The 24,089-nt window shown below is 31.4% G+C and overlaps 4 protein-coding genes and 1 long non-coding RNA gene across 7 annotated transcripts; 2 read left to right on the forward strand and 3 right to left on the reverse strand.

Annotated features, from left to right (window-relative positions):
* Window positions 1-798: 798 nt before the first annotated feature.
* On the reverse strand, window positions 799-9,085 carry LOC117601333 (protogenin). Of its 2 annotated transcripts, none has more exons than XM_034317975.2 (20): window positions 8,662-9,084; window positions 7,834-8,096; window positions 7,614-7,746; window positions 7,374-7,530; window positions 7,220-7,294; window positions 6,918-7,144; window positions 6,697-6,842; window positions 6,465-6,624; window positions 6,109-6,393; window positions 5,861-6,028; window positions 5,601-5,792; window positions 5,342-5,526; window positions 5,102-5,249; window positions 4,934-5,032; window positions 4,695-4,848; window positions 4,484-4,617; window positions 4,043-4,408; window positions 3,686-3,963; window positions 3,514-3,621; window positions 799-3,431 (listed from the first exon to the last, which is right to left on the reverse strand). In XM_034317975.2, the coding sequence occupies exons 1-20, from the start codon at window positions 8,726-8,728 to the stop codon at window positions 3,222-3,224; spliced, it is 3,555 nt and encodes a 1,184-aa protein (XP_034173866.1). In that variant the 5' UTR covers window positions 8,729-9,084; the 3' UTR covers window positions 799-3,221. The 2 variants fall into 2 exon arrangements, 1 of the variants encoding a protein (XP_034173866.1); XR_004580657.2 differs by having other exon boundaries at window positions 3,291-3,431; window positions 3,514-3,634; window positions 8,662-9,085.
* Window positions 9,086-9,299: 214 nt separating this feature from the next.
* Cdc16 (cell division cycle protein 16) lies at window positions 9,300-12,515 on the forward strand. Its single transcript, XM_034317980.2, has 11 exons — window positions 9,300-9,607; window positions 9,695-9,847; window positions 9,952-10,110; window positions 10,200-10,359; window positions 10,429-10,681; window positions 10,755-10,834; window positions 10,909-10,998; window positions 11,069-11,378; window positions 11,544-11,706; window positions 11,786-11,978; window positions 12,053-12,515. Exons 1-11 carry the CDS (start codon window positions 9,497-9,499, stop codon window positions 12,337-12,339), a joined length of 1,959 nt encoding a protein of 652 aa, XP_034173871.1. The 5' UTR covers window positions 9,300-9,496; the 3' UTR covers window positions 12,340-12,515.
* Window positions 12,197-13,217, reverse strand: LOC117601350 (uncharacterized). Its single transcript, XR_004580661.2, has 3 exons — window positions 13,095-13,217; window positions 12,720-12,875; window positions 12,197-12,322 (listed from the first exon to the last, which is right to left on the reverse strand). It is a non-coding gene; the product is annotated as an uncharacterized LOC117601350 (long non-coding RNA).
* orb (polyadenylation element binding protein orb) lies at window positions 13,141-20,767 on the forward strand. Of its 2 annotated transcripts, none has more exons than XM_034317976.2 (12): window positions 13,141-13,275; window positions 15,022-15,433; window positions 15,896-16,035; window positions 17,512-17,774; window positions 17,851-17,977; window positions 18,060-18,429; window positions 18,494-18,726; window positions 18,796-18,888; window positions 18,956-19,121; window positions 19,208-19,335; window positions 19,409-19,489; window positions 19,568-20,767. In XM_034317976.2, exons 1-12 carry the CDS (start codon window positions 13,255-13,257, stop codon window positions 19,730-19,732), a joined length of 2,199 nt encoding a protein of 732 aa, XP_034173867.1. In that variant the 5' UTR covers window positions 13,141-13,254; the 3' UTR covers window positions 19,733-20,767. The 2 variants fall into 2 exon arrangements, with proteins under 2 accessions (XP_034173867.1, XP_034173868.1); XM_034317977.2 differs by lacking the exon at window positions 13,141-13,275 and adding an exon at window positions 14,068-14,425.
* Window positions 20,768-20,902: 135 nt separating this feature from the next.
* Pex11c (peroxisomal biogenesis factor 11c) lies at window positions 20,903-23,865 on the reverse strand. Its single transcript, XM_034317997.2, has 5 exons — window positions 23,565-23,865; window positions 23,220-23,484; window positions 22,901-23,079; window positions 22,766-22,834; window positions 20,903-22,695 (listed from the first exon to the last, which is right to left on the reverse strand). Exons 2-5 carry the CDS (start codon window positions 23,448-23,450, stop codon window positions 22,476-22,478), a joined length of 699 nt encoding a protein of 232 aa, XP_034173888.1. The 5' UTR covers window positions 23,451-23,484; window positions 23,565-23,865; the 3' UTR covers window positions 20,903-22,475.
* Window positions 23,866-24,089: the final 224 nt, after the last annotated feature.

Below are 24,089 nucleotides of genomic sequence, written 5' to 3' on the forward strand. Positions count from 1 at the left end.
TCTTTTAAAAGCTATTGCCCTTATTATGTAGTAATGGTGCGGATTTCTATGAAATATAAGGGAAATAAATTTGATATATGTATAGATGAAGAATATGCTATAGATAACAAGAAATCTTATACACTTAATTGAAATATTGCTTAGCATAATGAAGTTTAGAAGTAGATATAAATATACCTAAATCAAAGCCTATACAATAATTTATTAAAACAAATTTATTAAAAAATTGTGATCAAAATAGCCTCAATTCCAATTATTCTTTCTTTTAATATAAAATGTTATACTCTAAATGTTACGTTTACAATACTTGTTGCTCCTATTTGTAATCTACATACAATAATGTTTATTGCTTTGTACTTCAATACTGTAATCAGAATTCATTTCTTGAAGTTATAATGCTTATACAACAGCACGGCGACTCTATTTTATTCATTTCTGCCTTTTTACAAAGTTTGAAACTTATCACATTTACACAATTAATTAAGGGAATCATGTATGAAAATTTTTTCCTACTTAACATCAACTTCATTTTAAGTGTTCGGTGAAGGTTCTTTTATAAATTGGTAAATTTATGTAGGTACAAAATTAACGCAATTAGGATTTTTCAATAGACTCACGTCAACAGCAGTCAAAACAACATCGCACTTAACAAATACAGTATACTATGCTGTTAAAAGTAAACTGATAAAAATACTTTTTAAACCTACACTCATCTTTTTTCTTTTTTTACAAAGATTACCAAAATCAATAATTAAGATTTGTATACAGAAGGCATAATGTTTGCTACATGTTTCTGCCATTATATGTCATTAGTACATTCTCTTTACTTTGTTGATGCTTTTGATCTATTCTTTTTATATTTTTTTGTTTTTTTTTTTAATTTACTTCTTTATGCTTTCTCAAATTTGTCAATATAAAACTGTATAAGCTTAATAATTAAAATATACTCACAGTGTAAAAGATACTTAAAGACATACTGAAAGTATAATGTAAAAGGAAAACATTTTATGAGCGATCAGTTGCCTATCATTATACACCAATTTTCATTTCTTATTCAACTCCAAGAAGAGTAACAAATACCTTCAACAAATATAAAAGTATACTACTACATGTCAGTAACATAAAATGTAACAGATTGTGTTAAATATGATAACAAATGGAAACAAATTATTTAAATAAAAATCACAAAACAAGCATTATACTAGTGCAATATAATTACAACAAATGATATTTGTTGTAAAAATGTCAAGAATGAATAACTATAATCATGTACATATGAACTGAGATTCTAATTGTGAATATAAAATATGTAACAAATTCCATACATGGCGTTTAAATAAAACATACTTCTATCTGTAACGGTATATCAGATCTTGTAAATATTTCAAGCAGTAATCTATTAGTTCTGAGACTGAATAAAATAATGTAAGTTGTAATTTACATTTACAAAAGAATAGGTATGGAATATATGTTATAGAAAGCTTGTATTAAGAGCAACCACCTCTCCTTAATATAAGGCAAAATCATTTTTCAGCAATGACTTTAAATTATATGTTTAACAAATTATTTTATATAAAGATGTAGAAATCTGTGTAATAAATATACGATAAAATCTCTAATATGTGCATATTGAAGTAATTCTATTTTTTTACATGATTTTATACTGTGCTTGCAGTGATTATGTTATTGCATAATTCAGTGTAATGTGATCGTTTAAAATAGTACTGAATATAAAATGTAATAAATAACAATTAATGGAGGTACAATAATAACATGACATATCTATGTCTCACTCTAAAAGATATAGCTTATTCTATCAGGTACTGTATTGGGTTTTTTGTCATGGTAACATGCACCAGTCTGGAATATGTTTGTAGTTTTGTTTCATGTTTTTGCATTTGTATGATATAGTTAACCTTATACGTCTTGTACAACAGAAGATTGATCTCTATTGTTTAGACTGTCATAGTGAACAGGAAAAAATATATAGACTATATTCAGTACTTCCAATTGTTCAATCAGTATTTTCAATATATGATTCAGTTTTTTTTTATACTTACATACATCTGTGTATACATTATAAAAATTTGATCATTTCTTTTTAATTCTACTTTTTCCTGTTCTTTTCATACATTTTAATAGCATATAATACAATTATCAACATGTAATATAAAAAAAATTGTGTTAAATTAATATTAACATTTCAATTACTTTTTAAAAAATGCTTGATAACGTCGTATTCTTCAATAGAATAAATATTTACCAAAATCTTTAGTGGTATATGTGTACTTTGTTATAATATTTGTAATAAAAAGAAAATCTAAGCTATATTTTCAATGTATTAATTAAAATTTGATTAGTATTTTTCTTTTCTAAATTTCTTAAAACCTAAAATTCTTCCATGTCTATTGAACTTTAGTTAACAGGAAACTTAAAATTGTGGAATGATCAGTACTATCGCTCTCTTTAAAAGCAACATATGATTTAGATTAGGCCATACCCGTAACTTGGATATTTAATAATTTTGTTTTTTGTTGTAATGCGAAGGAATGCATTATTTACTTGTTTTTAATTATTATTTAAAACGTAGTATTTTATGAACATATAATAAACAGACATCTTATTTACAAGATCATCGAAAATTTTCGTACTATCCTATTTGTTTAATGTTCAATTTCATATTTTTCTGCCGTTCTACAAGTGTCAATTCAGTATGTTATATATATGTTATATGAGCAAGTTATTTAATGAATATTTTGTTAAGTATCATTTGAATGATTCATCTGTGCCACAGTATCGTTTTATGTAAAATTAAATATAAGAATTGTCAGAAGTTTTGTCAAACTGTAAATATTGGGATACTGGATCAACAGAAATAACTTGCTTCGAAAAGTTATGTACAAGGTAACAGCTAAAATGTCCAGATTCGACAGATTTTTAAAACACTATTATTTACATTAATCATGTACAGGTATGCATCAGTACTTTCATTTACAAGTCACACTCTGTTAAACTTGTAAAATGTAGTAATTTGCTTCTGCTTTCTTTCGTTCTTGTTGCTTTTAATTCGCGTTAATGCGTATGTGTATACACATATTTGTACAGTCGTATGTATACATACCTTGCAATTGATTTAAACTGTATGAACATTTCTTCATTTTACTTGTTGCACATTCACATGGTAAGCAAACGTGAACACGTAATTATATTGCCTAATGTTTTCATCCATTTGGTCCAAGTGCCGGAACAGATATACACATAGATTTTGGTAAGGACGTATCTCCGTCTGTACATCCAGAGTTATTATTTAAACTGCTACTACTACTGCCTAAAGTACAATTGACCATTGTGAGCTGTATAACCTCTAGATCTTGTTCGGGCTCTTGCTCTTGTTTTTGTTTGTTTAAGACAACACTGTCCTTCGTTTTGTACTATAGCGTGAAGTATACATTAGTTTTACTATACCAACTTTGTTAGATACTTTGCACTGTTTGAAATCAAAATTATTTATACCTGTGAATTCTTTGTTACGTGGATATCTTTAGTTTCGCCGTTTAGTTCCCATGATGGTAATAAAGGTTCTTTCGCACACGATTCAAGAATCCCATTAGATTTTCCACCCTGTAACAATGTACTTCAATAAAATATTATATTCAACTATAGAGAAATATTAATTTATACGTACTTTCGTATCTAAATGAGAATTAGTTGTAATGGGAGATGATGGACAAAGAACAGCAAGTTCAATTTCATTAGGCGACACTCTACTATTCGTCTGTTGATTCACCGATGTAGAAGATTGATCCGTACAACATCTACTCCCATTTCGTGTTAATACACGACTTTTCCCCGATTGTGCATTTTCTCTTGAAAGACGCGCATTTTGACATTTTTTTCGACAATATATACTACATAAACAGATTGTAATAAATCCAATACTAATACTAACACCAAGAATTACGCCTAAAAATAGATAAACACAATAATTTTCATTCTACGTAATAAATAAACATTCTGACTTAATTGTTTATTCGGTACTTGCCGAGGCTTTGATCAGGTTTCGTGTTATGTGGTGGCTCTTGTTCATTCGGCGAAGAAGGTACTTTCGACGTACTACCACCAGTAATAATAATTATGGGATCCGATGGTTTACCGTAACCAGCTTTTGTGGTTGCTTGCACCATGACAAAATATCGTTTCCCCGGAATTAAACCAGGTAAAGTCGTCGAAGTTTTATTACCAGGTACCGTCACATTTCTCCACGTTGTAGTCGAATCCATTAAATCCATGGTGTACACAACAAAATAATTTTGTATAATACCGTTTATATTACTTGGTTCCTTCCATGCGATTCGAACTTTCGTATTGTTTACTAAATACCATTGTACTTCTTCTACCTTACCAGGAACTGAAATTATTAATATACATAAGTTATTGTATGCTCATTAAAATTTATACAAATTTAATGTATGTTTACACTTACTGTCTTCATTTGTATAACATTCTACCGATTCACTGTAAAAAGTGCTTTGGTTTGTATTATTTTTAATAGCTCTTACTTTAAACTGATATAATGTAAACGGTTTGAGTTTATCAATATTTGCCTTGGTATCATTTCTGAAAAATATGTTTAAAATGTTTAATATTAAAACACTTAAGTTATAATAAAAATAGAGTGAATATTTTATACTTACATAATAATACATTTAGGACCATCTAAATTTATTGCATGAATTGCTTGATAACATAATTCAAAGGAATTCACTTCTTGCTCATCATTCAATGACCACGTCACACTTATAGAAGTAGGTGAAACGGGAATAGCTTCCAGGGCTATTGGTACATTATCTAAATAAAGAAAAATATTAATGATATATAATATAATATTACGATGCTTATATTCTAATAGAATTCAAATTTATGATAGGCTCACTTGTATCAGGTAGAATAGTTCCTATTTGTTTCGTTAAACAGCCTGTTGTTTCACCCGAGTTTATCATACATAAACCCATCGTATAAGAAACATTTACATCTAAATAAAAGTGGTATCAATTACTTTCTAAGCACACAATAATATATGAATTACTATGATATTGCTTACCAAGATTAGTAAATACGTATTCAGTATCATTTTTTGGTAAAAAAATAGTATCTAATTTATGTCCACTTTGATTTTCACAATAAATTTGCCAATGATCAAATTCTGATGCAATTTTATCATTTTCTTTAACATTTATTTTCCATTTTACCTGGTGTTAATAATTTTCACATTATATTAAGGTAATATGTATAGAACGATTTTGAAAAAAGAACTCATAATTTTAAAAGTATTTATACTAACTTTTACAATTGAAGCATTTATGATTAATACTTGCATATCCACAATGTTTTTGATAACGAATTGATTAGATTCAGTCGATGGCATAGTTACAGTTGTCCATTCCAGTTGTGATTCACTCAGGTTAGGCCATCCTTGTTTTGTTTTTGCTAATACTCGTACCTCATACTGTACTCCAGGTATTAAATCTTTTAAAATTATTTTAAAGTAATATCAGATCAAGTTTAATCGATTTTATCAGTATAAAGTATTGAATGCATACCAGGAATTGCATAAGATTCCACAGTAGCAGGTAAATAAAGAACACGAATAGATGAATGTTGATGCAGTCTGTATTGTAACTTGTATTGTACCACAATACCACGAGCCTCCTTTTTAGTTAGTGGTTCCCATGATACATTTAATTTTGTACTACTAATTACATTCGCTTTTACTTTTGGTGTACCTTTAGGAACTAATTAAAAAGATACTTTTGTACGTGCTTGTTACATTTAGAATAATGAACATTAAAAAACAACATACCACTCGGGGCTGTAGAACACAAAATGGTGGCTGATTGATCGCTGGGACCATAATTGTTCCACACTCGTATATAGAAAGAGTAATTCGTAAATGGTTCGAGAAGTTTCGTCACTTCTACTGACGTAGAATTACCCGGTTCAGGCGGAGAAACTTCTTCTTTGCCTCCTTCTATGTATACAAAAGAATATTACGTTATATCTGATTGTTATTAACATTTCCCTTAATTTCAAACTGTTTAATGCACTCACCTACGGGACTGTAATGGACGGTATAAGCTTTAATACTGTTATGTGGTAGAAACTTTGGTGGTTCCCAGGAAATAAAAATTTTAACTGGTGACAGAGCACGGCATTTTAAAGAGGTAGGTGCAGCAGGACTATTACGAGTTGTATTTACTTGAAGCCGACCTGCGGCCCATATTTCTCCCGCTGAATTAACAGCAACGCATTGATAAATACCAGAATCCGATGGAACTGTTGCTGATATTGCCAGTTCCATTTTGTTATAGTCTTTTACATATATAGTTCTACGCCCTGTAACAAATTTATGTACAATTGCATTGTGTTCCAAACTGAATGTATATAAACGTTGTAATAAATTTTACCATTCACTGTAATATTTGATGAATCTTTCAACCAATATATTTTAGGCACAGGTAACCCTTGTGCTTGACATTCAAATCTTGCAGTTCTCCCATTTGGACATAGTTGATTTGTAGGTGTCTTCAAAAATGAAGGTGGTATTGATACATCCACTGTTACATTCTGAAATACATTTTATCACATGTAATTGAAATTGTCGGCAATTATGTATAATAACACGCTATAATAACATACCTGAACCTCTGAATTATTTGTAACAAAATTTTTTGTAGAACATATATAAACTCCTGCATCTGATGCGCTCACATTTATCAATGATAATATACTAATACCAATACTAGAATTAAGTAAAATGCGAGGTTGTGTAACATTATTATTATCTAGAAATTAATAAATTATTTTACATTTCCATTTAAAATATTTAAATAACATACAAATATATGCATATAAATTACCAGGATAGCGAGGAATAAACGACCATGTCATAAATGGAAGTGGATACCCAGATGCAGCACATACTAAACTAATATTTGATCCATTTATTAACCAATGATTGTATGAAACTTGTGGAAACAATGATGATGGTGTATGTGATCCATTACCCTCTGGTCGAGAGATAACAGATAATTTTGCTTCCTTACTTTTTTTGGTTTTCTTTAGGAATTCATTAGTTACTATACATCTACAGAAATAAATAATGTAGTTTACTTCAGTTTAAACATTTGGATTTGTGATATACATGATTCCGCATTTATACCTATATGAACCAGCATCTGATAACTTCGTTGCTTTTATATACAGAACACCTGGTGGTACCATAATATATCTAGTACTGTAAATCACATATTATTATTATCATTATTATCATCATAAATTACTTAATGGGTTACTATTAATCAAAACTTTCTTACTTTAAGTTACTCTGATTGGGCAACAATATTTTTCCATTATGTTGCCATGTGATATTAGGAGGAAAAGGAACACTATCTATTAAGCAAGACACTCTTGCTACTTCACCCTCTTGTGCAGTTATATTTTCTGATAATTCTTTAAATACATGGGCAAGTTCTACAATATGAATAAATGTAATTTTGTATTTTAGTAAGAAATATCAAGAACATGAAAGATAAAATATTAAATGGGAAACTTACCTGCTATTCGAATAAATGTAGGAGATGATCTTAAGAGTCCTAAACTAGTTTGTGCTACACAACGGTACTCATCTTTACCATAATTTCTAACATTAACAGTAGCATTATTTTTGTCTTTAAATTTCTGCACCATCTTAAGTAAACAAAAATGAAATAATATGATAACATTAAATAACATCAACTTAAACACATCACACAATTAATAATTTTAAAAATATACCTTATACAAGTGAAGAGAACCATTTTTGAGAACAGTACAGCGTGTAATACCACATGGTGGTACTGGTACTCCATTGTGTAACCAAGAGATACTCTGATTTGATCCAGCTATACAACTAAGTGTAATTCCTCTTTTTCCTAATATCACATGACCACTTGGTTCAATTTCCAGTGTAATGCCAGAACCTTTGGTTGGACTAGTGTTGAAATTTTCTGATTTAGATACGTTTTTGTTATGTAAACCGGTTCCAAATTCTTTGACACCTAGAATATATGGGAATACATAAATTTATGCAAATGGTTAACAAATTTCCATGACTTTTATTTTACTATAAATCTACTATTTTACATTAAAATTATGTTTATATTTTTTTAATAGTAAATTAAAATACACCTGTAATGAATTCTTTGTAATGTCATTAAAAAATAAGATTGCAATTACATATTATAAGTGAAGCTGTAAAAGCATTGTTCTTATAATAATTATACAATGCTAAATGCAAAGATAAATTAAATAAATTGCAGCATTACAATTTAATTATATTTTCGTTGCTTACATATCTAGATATTCTAATATGTTCATTTACGAATAATTTATTTCATACCCATGTTGTAAGAAATATAAACAAAACATTTAAACAAAACAGTTGTTTCTTTTTGAAATAAATGTATCTTAATAATTCAAAAACGAATTTCTATTTTTACGTGACAAGAAGGATTCAGTACTTTGGCAATAAAAAGAATAGAAAAAAGACGTTAGCGCGTGGTCCAGCGTATATGAGTTGTCGAATATAAACAGATTAGATAGGAAGAAAGGAGGGAGATATACCTGCGGCACAAGCGGGCTTTAACACTTCTGTAAACAAGATGCTCAGTAAAAGTACTCGCGCCGCCATATATTCACACTCATTGGCACTGGTTTCACTGACAAATCTTGGCCAAAACACGCTGTCGATTTGGTAGATTTTTCTGCAAAATTCGTCGCCGCATGTTTGACATCGCCTGCAAGAGTTTTTGGCCGTTCCGTTCGCCGAACTCTTACCCCCCTTTCAGGCTCACTTTACTTTTTTACATCATTATCAGGTAAAATGATATATCGTCACTGAAATCTTTAATACGTCGACAATACCGAGAATTACACGGTTGTCGCGAATGATGTTCGATTAGATTCGTTTGCATTAGCACGCGATTCGTTCATTTCTTACCATCTTCTATCTCTACTATCCGCGTTTGTAATTTTTACAGTAAGGAAGAAGATTCAAAATTCTTGATTATCAACCACAGTGCCACACACGGAAGATCTATGAAGTAGAATAATGTTTTGTTATACAGCGCCACGTGCATTTTTCCTATGTATTAACCAATGCAACCAATGATATTGTTGAAAAAATTACAGAAAAAATTACTGACTTATTCTGCCAAGTAATTGAAGTAATGCTATCAATGTATTGCGTATTTAAAATTGTAAATTATTTTACATTGTATCAAAAAACATATTATGTAATTATTTATGTAGTATGTAATAAAATAAAATAAAATTCAAACATACTATTGATACAAAATAAATCTTATAAAAATATATTAACGGCAAACAGTACATATGTACATAAACAGTGATTCTTTGGAGGGGAGAACATACCTAACCCTTAAAATTTAAATTAAACATGGCGCGTCAAAGTGTTAATGTAGATTATGAAAAAATGCATAATTTGTTAGATAATAAAAATATTGACTTGGATAATTGCAGAAAGTTAATTAAATCGTATATTGATCTGGTAAGGTTTAAAGATTCATTAGAGTTTATCAAAGATATTCAGTTATTTAAAGCTGCCATGGAAACTTAACTACTGATTTATTTGCAGCATTTATACAGTGCAGCTTTGTTTTGGGCAGATAAAGTTGTTTCATTAAGTAATGAAGATCCTAAGGATATATGTACGTTAGCTCATTGTATGTATCTAATGAAACAGTATCATAGAGCTGCACACCTTATTAGAAACAAAGGACTAGAAAAGGTAAATTTTAACTTTGTTATATTTACCAACACTATAAAACTTTGATATATATATATATATATATACACATGCATTTTACAAATTACATTAATATTGTTTTGTAGACAGATGTAATGTGCCATTATTTAACAGTAAGAAGTCTCTTAGAAGCAAAAGAATATAATGAAGCATTGCAAGTCATTAAAGAATCAGAGATATGTACAAACATAACACAATCAGGTTTTACAGATCGTACTGATATATTTGAAGATGCTCCAAAAAATGTGATTAAGTATAAATAATTCTTCATGATTTTTCCAAAAATTATGTTAATTTAATAAGATTTTATCAATCTATTTGAATTCTGTGATAGGTACAAAGTTCAATATTGTATGTAAAAGGAAGGGTGTATGAAGCTATGAATAATCAAGCAGTTGCAACTGATTGCTACAAACAAGCTTTACATTGTGATGTGTATTCCTATCAAGCATTTGAAGCATTAGTTCAAAATCAAATGCTTTCAGCTTCTGAAGGTAAGAAAAGTATGAATATATGATGTAAATATAGACATTAGTAATCTAAGATGTATGTAATTTTATTAGAAAAAGAACTACTGGAATCTCTTCCATTTAGTGAGCAATGCACAGAAGCTGAAGCAGAGCTTTTACGGTTATTGTATGAAAGTAAACTAAAGAAATATCAAGAACCAAATAAGAAACAATCACTTGTAACTTGTAGTGTAATGGGAGTTCTTGTCACAGATAGATTATTAGATAATCTGGACATGGAAGTTGCAGAAGCAGAAAGATTATATTATAACTGTGATTATCATAAATGCTTCTCACTTACAGAACGGTAATTTGTGAAAAAAGAATATTACTTTTATATCATGTAAATGTGTATATACATTTATAATCTTGTGTTTTAGAATATTAAAAAAAGACCCTTACCATAATTCATGTTTACCAATACATATTGCTTGTTTAGTAGAACTAAAAAAGACTAATGGTAAGTAAGCAATCACAATAAAAGAAATTTATAATTTATAGTTTTCTGTATAATTTTATATAATAACTTTTCAGCTTTATTTTATTTGGCACATAAGTTAGTTGATTTATACCCAGACATGGCCTTAGCATGGTTTGCAGTTGGATGTTATTATTATAGCATAGGTAATTATTATTTTAATTAAATAATTTTACCTTTCCTAATTATTGTTGTATATATCTAATATAATTGCAGGTAAAAGTGATCCAGCTCGAAGATATTTAGCAAAAGCTACTGCCTTAGATAAATTATTTGGTCCTGCTTGGTTAGCTTATGGGCATTCCTTTGCAGTAGAGAATGAACATGATCAGGCAATGGCTGCTTATTTTAGAGCATCTCAGTTAATGAAAGGGTGTCATCTGCCACTTTTATACATTGGACTTGAATGTGGCTTAACAAATAATCTCAAATTGGCTGATAAGTTTTTCCAACAGGCTCAAGGAATAGCTGCAAATGACCCATTTGTTATACATGAAATGGGAGTTATATCTTTTTATAATTTAGAGTAAGTGGTTTTATATTTATTCTGATATTATCCCTAAAAAGTTATTATAATGTAGAAAAGAGAAGTTCAAAGCTCACTCTACAACCTGATTAGTGTACTTCTACCCTTCCACGGTTTTTGGAAATCTGCCTAATTTATCAAGAGTTGTCATTTCATCGAATACAGTTACAAAACTGCTGAACGGCAATTTAAGGAAGCCATGAAAAGAATTCAAGGTGGTCTGAAGGATGTTATTCTACCTAGTAAATGGGAAGCACTTCTGAATAATTTGGGTCACACTTGTAGAAAAATGAAGAAATATGAAGAAGCATTGGAATATCATCAACAGGTTAAGAAAAAAATAGTACTTAAATATAGTTTTATTAAAAATTGTTTCTATATTAATCTTATCTCTTTTATGATTACAGGCATTGGTATTAAATCCATTGAATCCATCAACATACTCTGCAGTAGGTTTTATTCATGCATTGATGGGAAACACACAGGAAGCTGTTGATGCTTTTCACAGAGCACTTGGTCTAAGAAGGGATGACACATTTACAACAACTATGTTAACTTATTGTATGGAACAACTCATAGAGGAATCACCTCCATATCCGGGTATCTAAAATCATGTTTCTGTTTACTATATTTTTTTCAAATAATCTTATCTAATTATCAATCATTCTTATTAGATGCTCCTGTCGAGATTCCGAAGTATAAATTTCCTGAAGTTAGACATCAGGAAACAGACAATACAGGGACGTTGGAGAGTGGAAATAATATAACCGGACCAGCTAATCAAGATATTGATAAACTAAGAGTAAATCTATTTTCTGGATGGGGAGAAGATTCAAGTAAAACTGAAGACAATACTTCTGATAAAGTAGATCACAATCCACGAGAGGTTGTCGTAAATTATTCCAGTGATATCAGTTCCGAAGTTGAAATGTTGGATTCGTCGACTGCACATATAGAATAAAGAATGTATGAAATAAACAATTTTTTATATAATGAATAGAATTTTGGCTATGTAATAAAGCAATGATTTTTGCTTCAAAAACATTTTTTCCTTGTTTTTAGAAGTCTACTATCATTATATCAGTTTTTGCATGTCAGTTCTATGTACATATACATGTTAAAATAATTGATTTTTACAAACAGTTTACACCAGTTTCTAAATGAAAACTTAATTTACATTTTTAATTTTAAAATATAAATATTATGGTATATTAGAAAATGTACAAAGTTTGTAAATTATTAAACATTGTACGTATTTTGAACGACATTATTTATAAATATAGAATAAAACAACTGGTATCGAACATTAAATATTACAATTTTGTATTTTATCACACATACAAAATTCCACAAGGGCGCGTTCGTGAACCGCGCCGGCGTTTACCGAAGATGGAACTTGCTGGTGAAAAAGCGAGAGGGTGAGGTGAGACAGATCTTCAATTTAGTTCGCAGAGTGAAGCAATGTGGAGAAGAATGGGCGTTCCGTCTCCATCGTTGCTGTATCGACATTAAATCAAACACAGGAGAAAATAAATTTTACTTTCAAAGAACCAACGAACTAATTATAAATGGGCGATTCTGGGAGTTAAACCAATTAAAATATTATCCCCCGGCAAATGATTAAAATCCCGGCGGGATCAAACATTGCAAACTTTTAATATAACACGATAATTATTGATTCACTAATTTATTAAGTTTGTGCATTTAATTTCTCACGTTTGTTAAATCAACAAATTCTGCTGAACGTTTATACACCGTATCAGTTTCTTTGTAATTTGCCTAATTACATCGCCAAAAAGTTACTACACATTGAATTTAGTAGAGAACACCGATTTGGACAATTGAAAACGTCGGTGAAATTCAATTGAAGATCGACATGCCTACGTTAATGCCATCGGTAAGTTATTTTTCTACAAAAATGATATATTTCATCTATTTTACATTTATTCTCTTCAATTTGATACAATTATCTTGATTGTGTGTCATTTTTCTATAAATCTGATTTTTTGACTTTTTCATGCGGTCGATTCGTAACCTACTTCAGAATTTCGTTGGCGTCTAGTGCCATTTCGAAAAGGGAATTTGTCATGTAAATTATGTCGGTATACAGTATACACTGATAATCATAACGTAGAATCTAGAATGTGAAATCGAATGCGAAGGAATGTCCTGCGTCCTCACTTGTAAACAAACACGCGAATCGTACGTTGAGCCGCAACGCGTCCACGTGCAAAACACGTTGCGTTTCGTACGCTGATAGACATGCCCTTTACCTATATGTATATGTATATGTATATACACATTATGTGTGGTTGCGCCCTCTGAAATTGCCCTTAACCCTTTATAAGCTACCTTAAAAACGATGAACGAAGGTAAAGAAGAAACTCTTACAATTGAATTTACTTGGATTACTTTCAAACGTCATAGAAATAAATGATTCAATATTACAAAGCTACTGAAATGAGATATATTGTTATAATTGCTTGCATTAATGAATTAAAAACGTATTATTAAATATAATTCTTTGTATGTGCATTATAGCCTCCACCCTTGCATGATAACTTTGTTAAATTTTTAATTAACTTCTTTAATTTGAAATTTCGAAAAATTCGGGTTTTCGTCCTTCGTATATATCCTTCAGTCATACATACATATATCGGAAGACTTTCGTAAGAACAATCGATATCAGTGGAAAAGCAGAAGTAATTCGATGAGTCAAAGGGTTACAAATCCAGAGACTTCTGAAGAATATTACATTTAAACCAACGTATTATGAAATGGCAGTTGTTTTTGTAGATTATAAACGTGCTTAGGTATCTGTTCGTCTTTGAACTTGACAGCGTTGAATTCTAGGAAGTTTGGAATTCCTGTTGAACCTCTAGAATGCCCCGATATCTTCCTTCGGTGTTGCAAAATTTTTTTTCCGAATTCCACGAACGTGAACTGGGAGTGGCGTCCTTCAGCTCCTGTTTTCGTTATTCTGTACCGAAAGCTCGAAGCATAGTTCGCTGGTATCGTTCATAGCGATGAGTTCGGGAAATCCAATGGTAGGTGATACGCATTAAATTTCACGATTTTTCAAGCGCGAATAAAAACGCCTTTTAGCGTCTACCGATTATTATTTGTATCGTCGATAACAGTGTATTTGTCGAAGAATTGTGGAACATCTGAAATTTCATCGCGCTTACCGGAAATTGCGTAAGAAGATTGACGGTGTGACAAACAAGGCGATTAGTTTGAATAAATTATTAATTGATAACTTCCGAATTTAAACGAATAAAAGGAAGATAGCTTAGTATACTTTTTTTTTAACGTTCAAACATAATACAACGAATCAAACATGTATATCATGTAAATGTCGTTACTTCCTGTAGCGTCTGTTTCAATACCTTACAAACAATTCCAATAGCAGTAACAGTAAACGAGAGAAAAATTGCGATAGAAAAGATCGATAGGAGATTTTACTAAAGAAATGGTGAACAGCGTTTTTTGATTATCACATAGTTGTAACGTTATACGTTATTATCTGTAAATACAATATACCAAGCGCGATCGCGTATACAAGAGAGCCTGATATCTGAAAACTCTTATTTGAAACGAATTCGTACGCTAACGATAAATCCCGTTTCTCGTCTATTTGCAGCTAGATTTAACCTACGATGTTGATGGAGTGAATGTACCGGATGTGCCTGACCGAAACAATGAAGCGTCGCACGGTTTGCAACTGCAAACGACGCGCGACCAGGACCACACGCAACTGCAGCAACGCGATCATCTACAACTGTTGCAACTGCAGCTGCCACAGAGGGACCACGTGGGCCCTCAGCAACTGCAACAACGGGACAGGGACCAGTTGCAGTATCAGCAACGAGACAGGGAGCAATTACATCGCGACAAATTGCAACAGCAACGTGATCGCGACCGCGAACGGGAGCATCTCCATCAGTTGCAGTCGATCAACAACTTGTTACTGGACTTGCCGCCGCCGGCTAACTTTCAAGGATATCCGCACGACAAGTCACGCGCGCAACCTAAAAAAGGCAACAATATTGATGGTATTAAGTTTTACAATTATTCTTATTACAATTGTTCTATTTACTTTTTAAATTCTATTTACCTGTTAATGGTACGTGTATATTGGATTTATAAGAAATTAAATTAATAATTCATTTCGGTATACATACGAACAATAAGGTCGATGATGAAATTTCCATTTTGTAGTACAGTAATTTTGTTACGTCGCGTGCTTCATTACGGTTTCATCCATTAATATATCAATCTTCATTATAACGTGTAAAATGCAAAGCAGTTAATTGTATCGTTCCACTATCTCGATAAATATTTAACGAAAAAAAGAGAAAGTTGTTCTAATCGTCTATTTGGTTGTTCAAAAATTAACGCGTCGTGTACTACACGCGTTTGTCGTTTGTTAATCGATAGTCTTCGCGGCGCCCTGTTTATTTCTATTTTCCCGTGACATTTCAAATAATAACATTTTTCTTTTGCCTTTACATCAGGAGACATGTCGATTTCGGATCTATTCGGGCTAGGTTTACCTCGGGGATCGTTGATGAACAGCCAGTCAACGGCTGCATCACCCGGCTGCCATAATTATCAATATCAGGCTCGCAATCAGGGATCCTCTCAGCATTATCAGGTGATGCCTCCTTTTATTTTATATATTATGCATAAGCTTTTCCCCGACCGTTCTACACAGAACAATTTCAGTCTCATTTAGGTCAGGCCAACTTCGTTATTCACGTGGCGCTTCCTAGAACTAGTTCCCTTAATTTATCCTTGCTGTAATTTGTTACGGCTCCGTTGAATATAACTAAACGGTGCTTGTTATTTCCTATGGAAAGATCATTTTAATTATACAACATTCTCTATTGAAACATTACCATAGAATTTTATAGAACTTGAATGATTATTTGTTATTGTATGGTCAACTGTGATCTTGACAATATGAAAAATTAATACATAGCACTAACAAAATGTTTATTTTTGTTATTTTTATCATTTGCAAGTGTCAAGCGACGGTCACGATAGTGAAAATCCGAAACGGCGAAGTAGGCAGTATTCTGAAACGTCTGGCTACTGCCAATGCAATAACCGGAACAATGATTATCCTCATTGGAATGACTCCAACTGCTCCTCGAACTTCCTTTTCCATCCGTCGCGGCTAATTTTTTTTTTTTGCGCACAATAAGAACGCTCCCAGTTGTACTTGATGTATCGATTTTCAATATATTCGTTACGTCCGATCCCTAACATCAATTTACGATAGCAGCTACGATAACAGATGGCGATAACGCCACGATAAGAATCAAAGTTGGTCCCTTTTGCTAAATTTTTCTGTTTAAATTAGGGGGTCATCGATGGCTGAGTTGATGAATTTAAAAAAAAAAGATGATAAAAATTAAAGATACCGCATAAGAATATTTTATATTATTAGACTGTTTAAGTACTGTAAATATGAAAATATGTAGAATAATAATCCTGAATAGTTGAGTCATAATGGACGATGGTATCTCGGTCGCAAATAACGCTGTTTCATGGGAAAAGTAAGAGAGTAACTGTACGAAAGTCGTGCCTCATCGAGCAGACGCTTTAATGGACATTTTATCAGGCTCTTCTCGACGCCTTTAACGTTATTACCTTCACCATTTGCTGGATGCATCGGTACATAAAGGGCCGACAGGACATCGAGATGCGTGTATTTGACTTGACGTATAATGCGTGTGGTAAAATAAATTACACACAACCGAGCGCGTTAGTGCGACCCGGATTCCAGGATAGCCAAGAATTTACAAGCTTGAGCCAAACGGCTCTATCACCGGCCCTCTCCTTTCCCACCCTTTGGCCTCAACTTTCCTGTGAACTTGTAATCGCGTTTCCTCTCTTTTTATCTCGTATTTTGTAACATTATTTTGAATCCGTTCCAACCACGGTGTCAAGTAAGGTTGCCGTCTTATCATAATATAAAACCCTGACTGTCATAAATAACAACTTTGGACGATTAAAGATCTAAAAGTAAAATTAGTTGTTTCGTGTAAAGATGTAGAAAAGCTTCTTTTATTTATTGCTATTAGAATAGATTTTCAATAATAACGAAGTCTGTGTGTTTTAATAGCAATGCGATGATAGGAATGGAATGTGCTCGAATTCCCTGATGTTGGATGTACCAAGCTCGCCTAGTTCTATCAGTACACCTGGTAGCCCTAGCACACCCGGAAGTCTGTACTCTAATCCATATTCATACTCGTCTATGAACAGTAGCAATCAGACAGCATCATCTCCAACTAGTAGAGGATCCATGCAGCAGATCGGTTCACCGTCGTCCCCTCTTCATTCTCCCTATTATGGGAGATCTATTCGTGGTTCTCCCCCTTATAGGTATTCTTTCCTTCTTTTTTCTTTAATTACATATTATCATTTGTTAGCGTAATTGATTTTAATTTTTTAACGTTAGCGACTGCAGTAGTCCTACATTTGAGTACTCTCATATGATGGGTTGCAATAGTTCAAGATCAAATTCACCAGCGGACTCAGAAACAAGTGGAATAAGTAGCATGGATGGTTCTCTATCCGACATAATGGTAACGACGAATAATTTCAATTCACGAAAAAGAATTTTGAATAATATCATTCGTTATACTAAGAAATGTACCGTTTTTTTAGAATTGCTTATCATTAAATTCATCATCGCATGGATGTTACCCTCAGTCTCTGAGTTCGTTGATATCACCGGAAGTGGATTTATGCACGAACAACAGAGCAGCTGCGTTTCAACGTATGGCGGTGAAAAAGTACTTGGCTCCGGCCCATCAGAATTCTTCGTCGACCCATCATCATCATTCGCACGGACATAATCGTGGCCATCACTATGGGTCGAATCAGAACAATGGTTTTCTCAATTCTCTATTGTCACATGAGAAAAATTGTTGCTCTTCCGGTAATCATATGATGCCACCGAATTCACCGCCGATTAATATTTTAAATCCGCAACTCTCTCTTGAACGTGTAGCCCGATTTCATCGAAGTGCCGCTGGTACGTAATTATTTGCTTGATCATCGAATGAATAGATATGTTAATAACGTGAAAAATTCCTCAGCACTTTGTGATCCAACTTGCACTTGGAGCGGTATATTGCCTCAACGTACTCAGAAACCGTCGGGTTATTCGTCTAAGGTATTTCTTGGTGGGGTACCTTGGGACATTACCGAATCCCTTTTAATTGCAACTTTCAAGCAGTTTGGTCAAATACGAGTGGAATGGCCAGGAAAAGACCAATCCACTGCTCAACCCAAGGGATATGTATATATCATATTTGAGTCTGAAAAACAGGTGGGCAAAGATTTTATATTCTTCTTTTTATTTATCATTTGCCTTTAACAAGAAAAATTATTTGTTTAGGTGAAAACCTTGTTGGCGTGTTGTACACACGATTTTACCAACGGTGGTAGTTGGTATTATAAAATATCTTCTAAACGTATGAAAGCAAAAGAGGTATGCAATTACCTCGCATTAATTTTCTTATAATCATTTCGTCGCAATAATTTTTGTTTTTAAATAGGTTCAAGTAATACCGTGGATTCTAGAAGATAGTAATTATGTAAAATCTTCTTCGCAAAAACTTGATCCTCACAAAACAGTATTTGTTGGCGCTCTTCACGGTATGTTAACAGCTAGTGGTTTAGCGAAAATTATGGACGATCTGTTCCGTGGAGTTATTTATGCAGGTAAAAAAATTGCGTAAAAATATATTCCTAAATGTACTTGAACGATCAAATAAATACTGATAAACTAAAATTTTAACTTTATTCAGGTATTGATACCGACAAACATAAGTATCCGATAGGATCTGGTCGTGTTACGTTTAGTACAAAACAATCATACATGAAAGCAATTTCAGCTGCTTTTATAGAAATAAAAACTGCCAAATTTACGAAAAAGGTTAGAAGTATACTGTTAAACGAAAATTCAAGATTTCCCTTGAATTATAATGATTTTTATTAATATTTTATAGGTGCAAGTTGATCCGTATTTGGAAGATTCTATGTGTTCTGAATGTTCAGTGCAACAAGGACCTTACTTTTGTCGTGAAGTGGTAAGAAATATATCTTATTACTATATTTGTATTTTCTGTAAAAAGTATTTAATCAATTTTATTCCGATTCTGTTTCAGATTTGCTTCCGATATTTCTGTCGTAGTTGTTGGCAGTGGCAACACTACATGGAATCAATGTGGCACCACAAGCCTTTAATGCGTAATTCAAAAACAAACCAAGTAGTTGGATTGTCACCGAATTTGAACTCTGGATCTCGTGGAATGAATAACTCCACAATTTAAGTACAATCGCCAAGCTTTTCTTTCATAATCACACATTCACTTTTTTTTGACTATTAGTTTTCACACGGACGTTGCGCTTACTGACAGGGTGCAAACTTAGTTTTTATCCCAAAGCAGCGGGTAGCTGGTTTGACGATATACATAAAAATACCGTATACACCAGCTGATCGGCGAACGCAACGATTTCTTTATTATCGTTATTATCACGTACGTCCGTGTCATAGAGACTAATTAAAAGATAAAAATCGTGTTTCCTGAAAAAGTTCCTATTTCGAACGCGGTAACCACCACGTTCAACAAACAGTATTTTTATTTAGTATGTTTACTTAGGGGACTGGCTCTCTAGTTGATCGTTTTATTACGAAGAATTATAATTGTGCCATTAAGTAATGTGTCACATTATACGGCAATTATGCAACTGTGCATTTATATTGAATTCATGTGAGTTCAATTGTGGCTTTTATAATGGAAATAATTTTTATGCGATAAAAATAAGAAGCCACTCGACTGTTAAGAAAGGAAAAAAAAGAAAGAAAGAAAGGCTAAGTTCCGTGATCTTCCATGATCCATAAAATACAATGCGCCGCTATAATAATCTATAGGTGAAATATTACGCTTAATCGTAAATTATTCGATGATATTAGATTATTGTATTGTTCTAGCGGCAGAAGGGATGAATAATTCAATTATTATTTTTCGCGAAGAACGTATTTAATTTGATATAACCAAAGCGATGACTTTCTATTGAAGTACTATCTAAAACTCAATCCGTTCTTCTGTTTCAAAGTTTATCGATGATATTGCCCATCGTTATAGTTTTACGTTAGATTGTACAGTGTAAGGGTACTGCCAAAACGGCCACTGTAATCATAATTTATAATCTTAGTGAAAGTGCTAAGCATTTTGCGAGCTTTCGTTCACAGGGACTGTTTAACTGTTGACGAAATGGAAAAGTACATGGTCTACGATTCTGGAGCGGATTGTAGTGAATTGATTCTGTTTTTATTTTTTGTTACGATATTATGTTATGTATTTTTCTTTCAACAACATTTCTATAGCATTCTAATCGTGTTTCTAATGTTTTGATATCATTTTGTTGAGTGAATTAAAAATCATATTTTTGCAGATAGACATTCATTGTCGTTTCTCTTTTTCTGTTTCATGATTACGTTTCTTTTTTTCTTTTTTTTTTTTTGAATCGTTAAACAGATTGATTTTGTCGAGCGAACCTGCCCTTTCCAAGCTCCTCACCTTAAAAGCATGTGTTTATGCAAAGTGCTTAATATTAAATGTTATTACATTATAAGAATCTGATGAACACATAGTATTAACAAAAACCATAAGTTAAAGATTAACAATACAAATCAATCAGTATCGATTTTTATCTTTTTTATTTTTCGTTTGGTTTTCAGATCGATTTAAATTATAGTATTTTATTTAAATTATAAATTAAGCGTTTATTTGTACGTAACATGAAAATATTATGTCATGTTATTCGTTTCACTACAAATTCATTACATTATATGTTATTACTGGTGGATGTTCCAAACATGAAGTTATATAAAAATTAAGATTTAAAATTGAAAATGCATATAATCAACAAGTTACTCTGCTATATTATTGGTTGTATCTAACAAGTGTTAAAGAAAGGGAAGAATTAATCATATTTCCAAATCATTGAAATTTTGCTTGATTTAAAAAAGTGGAACAAATACAAAAAATATATCGTGTTATAACATCAAATATAATTAACAAATAACATGATTACTATATACATAGGATGATACCCATATGAAGTGCTTTAATACAACATACAAAATAATATATAAATATATATTCTACAGAAGCTTCGAATGTATCCATAAAGTTTTTAGTTAAAAAACCGGATTGCTATGCCTAACAATAAGAATGATTCTAAACAGATGAATGTCAACAAAAATCTTAGACTAAAAAGAAACTAAATGAATTAGCGGCCAAACGACAATGAGCCGTTGGAAATTTTAAAGATGCTCTTTTATCGAAAATATCTTGTTTACAAACTTTTAATAAGTCGTGCCTTTTAATGTAATCTCCATAGATTTTATTCTAATGTGGAAAACACAAATTATTTTTAAATCATTGATAACCACACAATATAGGGTGATCTATTATTAAAAAAAATGTCAAACTTTCTTAAAACTTTTAAGAGATTTAACTACACGTGAGGCAACGATTACACAATGCCCTAGGTAGCAAAAATACCATTTTTTTTACGTTCATATGAAAAGTGCCTCCTATTCTTTCACTTTTATTGATAATACAACCTATGTCTATTGTTTATAAATAACGAGATTCGAAACACATGTAAAACTGATTCGAATACTATTAAGCATATATAAGTACACTTATTAGCATAAAAACAAGTAAGCTTTATCCGAGTATCAATAATTTGTATTGCTCTAGCTTTTTTCCTATTACACGAATCCTTGTTAAAGCATACCTTGTAACACAAAACTAATATATTAAAAATAATAAATTGTTCTTTATTATGTTAACATAGCATTGTTTTATAATCTACGAAATTATATCAAAGAATTAAAACAATGAGACTAGGGTTTCTTTATGTGTATTATTTATTGCAAATTATTTTCTGCTAGAAGGAAAAACTTCTAGTAGAGGTAAAAATAACATTAAAGATCACGATTTTTGTTGTAAATTCATATGTAGTATCTAATACTGTTCTATATAATTTATACATTAAGTATCAAAAATACTTCTTACATTCTGATCGTTTTCTTAGTGCTTGATACAAACCAATCAAAGAAGATATTGTTCCAAGTGCTCCTACATGCCAAGTTTTTAATTGACCTCCCCAAAATATACCAGGTGGTAAGTAACTTATTGCATAACTTATATCTAATATCAATCTTATGCAGGTCAATAGCTCATTTGATCTTTGTTTACTTATAGTTTTTAGAGCTATTCTGTAAAAAAAGAAATTATTAAAAATCATTAACCATTAAATTTTTACTAACCACTGTATAATATATTTACCTTGTATCATAATTAGTTTCAGAAAGATGTGTTTTATAATTGTTAAACTTTTTTAGTTTTCTTAGGGACCTACAAAAAATTATAGTATATAAAAATATTAAGTACTAAGTATTTAAATTGGTTCAATTAACATACTTCACCAGTGACAAATGTAGAGAAATGATCCAAAACCATGTTGTAGCATTATCCCATGCTTTAGCATCAAGTTTAATTAATTTACGTGTACCAGCCCAAGAAATGTGTTCTACTGGACAAAATACAATATTCACTGCAATCTGTATCAGTTCTGCCCATCTGATCAACCAATCTGGCTCCTAGTATATGACATATGAAATTTATATGCCTGTAGGAAAATAGTATAAATCTGCACATTACATCAATGCATAAAAACCTAAGCATATAATTTATATAAAATATTTATCATTATTGATATTCCTTTATTTATTGTATATACCTCCTTTCCCCAACCATATGATAGAGCATAATGTATCATTGGTATATCATCTAATAATCTTAGAATTACCCTACATTCACTCATTTGGCTACCAAATATTTTTAACTTATTTTCCATTTCCTTTGAAGAAGCACCCAATGTAGCCAATTTTGCCATATAAGATAATGTTCTTAAAAACTTATCCCTTCCTTCATAGGTTTTTAGGTATTCGGATACTAGAGCAATACTCATTTTGATTTAAAAATATACATTAATCAGGAAGCACCTGCAAGTGATTTAAACATTTTAGTTTTAGTTATATAATATTAAAAAATAAACCTATACTAACAATTCGAGTTAACTTACCAAGCAAATTGTTATTCACGTAAGTGTGCATTTATATGTATCTGATGTCCTATTTATTGCATTGTTAAGAAAACAAATACAATATAAATAACATATGTTGTTGTATTCAAGAATGCTAAGTTAAGCAGAGAAAGTAATTTCCTCATCAGTGCAATCAATCAGCAACGCGAAACACGCACAATTTATATTAATTATAGCTTTCACATCATTACATAAAAAATTAAAACTTTTAAATATTTATAAGCAAGTTTAAAATGCAAGTCAAAGTGAATCTTCACCTTTTCATTTTACGATGCACCCTGGTGGTTGCATTTTGAAAATTAAATTTAAATCAGTCGATAAAAGAGAAGTCATGATATCTATCTCGTAATAATTGTTTGGCGTAAATTTATTTTTACTGTTAAATTTTATTCATTACATATGCAAATTAAATTCATAACAAAGCATAGTTGTATTAATAATTGACATAATAATAAGGTATTTACGTGATGAAATACAGTTCGTAAACTGCTGTATAAGCGACAT

This window comes from Osmia lignaria, chromosome 6 (genome assembly GCF_051020975.1).
Source record: "Osmia lignaria lignaria isolate PbOS001 chromosome 6, iyOsmLign1, whole genome shotgun sequence".
Classification (NCBI taxonomy): Eukaryota; Metazoa; Arthropoda; class Insecta; order Hymenoptera; family Megachilidae; genus Osmia; species Osmia lignaria.

Excerpts from the sequence above, each read along its gene's own strand:
- LOC117601333 (XM_034317975.2), bottom strand. The coding sequence starts at position 8,728 with ATGGCGGCGCGAGTACTTTTACTGAGCATCTTGTTTACAGAAGTGTTA. Across the intron at positions 7,747-7,833 it reads GTTCTCTTCACTTGTATAAG|ATGGTGCAGAAATTTAAAGA; the intron begins GTATATTTTTAA and ends TGTTTACTTAAG. Across the intron at positions 4,849-4,933 it reads AACTATTCTACCTGATACAA|ATAATGTACCAATAGCCCTG; the intron begins GTGAGCCTATCA and ends TTCTTTATTTAG.
- Cdc16 (XM_034317980.2), top strand. The coding sequence starts at position 9,497 with ATGGCGCGTCAAAGTGTTAATGTAGATTATGAAAAAATGCATAATTTG. Across the intron at positions 10,999-11,068 it reads ATGTTATTATTATAGCATAG|GTAAAAGTGATCCAGCTCGA; the intron begins GTAATTATTATT and ends ATATAATTGCAG. Across the intron at positions 11,979-12,052 it reads GGAATCACCTCCATATCCGG|ATGCTCCTGTCGAGATTCCG; the intron begins GTATCTAAAATC and ends CATTCTTATTAG.
- orb (XM_034317976.2), top strand. The coding sequence starts at position 13,255 with ATGCCTACGTTAATGCCATCG. Across the intron at positions 15,434-15,895 it reads AAAAGGCAACAATATTGATG|GAGACATGTCGATTTCGGAT; the intron begins GTATTAAGTTTT and ends CCTTTACATCAG. Across the intron at positions 19,122-19,207 it reads CCGTGGAGTTATTTATGCAG|GTATTGATACCGACAAACAT; the intron begins GTAAAAAAATTG and ends AACTTTATTCAG.
- Pex11c (XM_034317997.2), bottom strand. The coding sequence starts at position 23,450 with ATGAGTATTGCTCTAGTATCCGAATACCTAAAAACCTATGAAGGAAGG. Across the intron at positions 23,080-23,219 it reads CATATGGTTGGGGAAAGGAG|GAGCCAGATTGGTTGATCAG; the intron begins GTATATACAATA and ends GTCATATACTAG. Across the intron at positions 22,835-22,900 it reads CTACATTTGTCACTGGTGAA|GTCCCTAAGAAAACTAAAAA; the intron begins GTATGTTAATTG and ends AATTTTTTGTAG.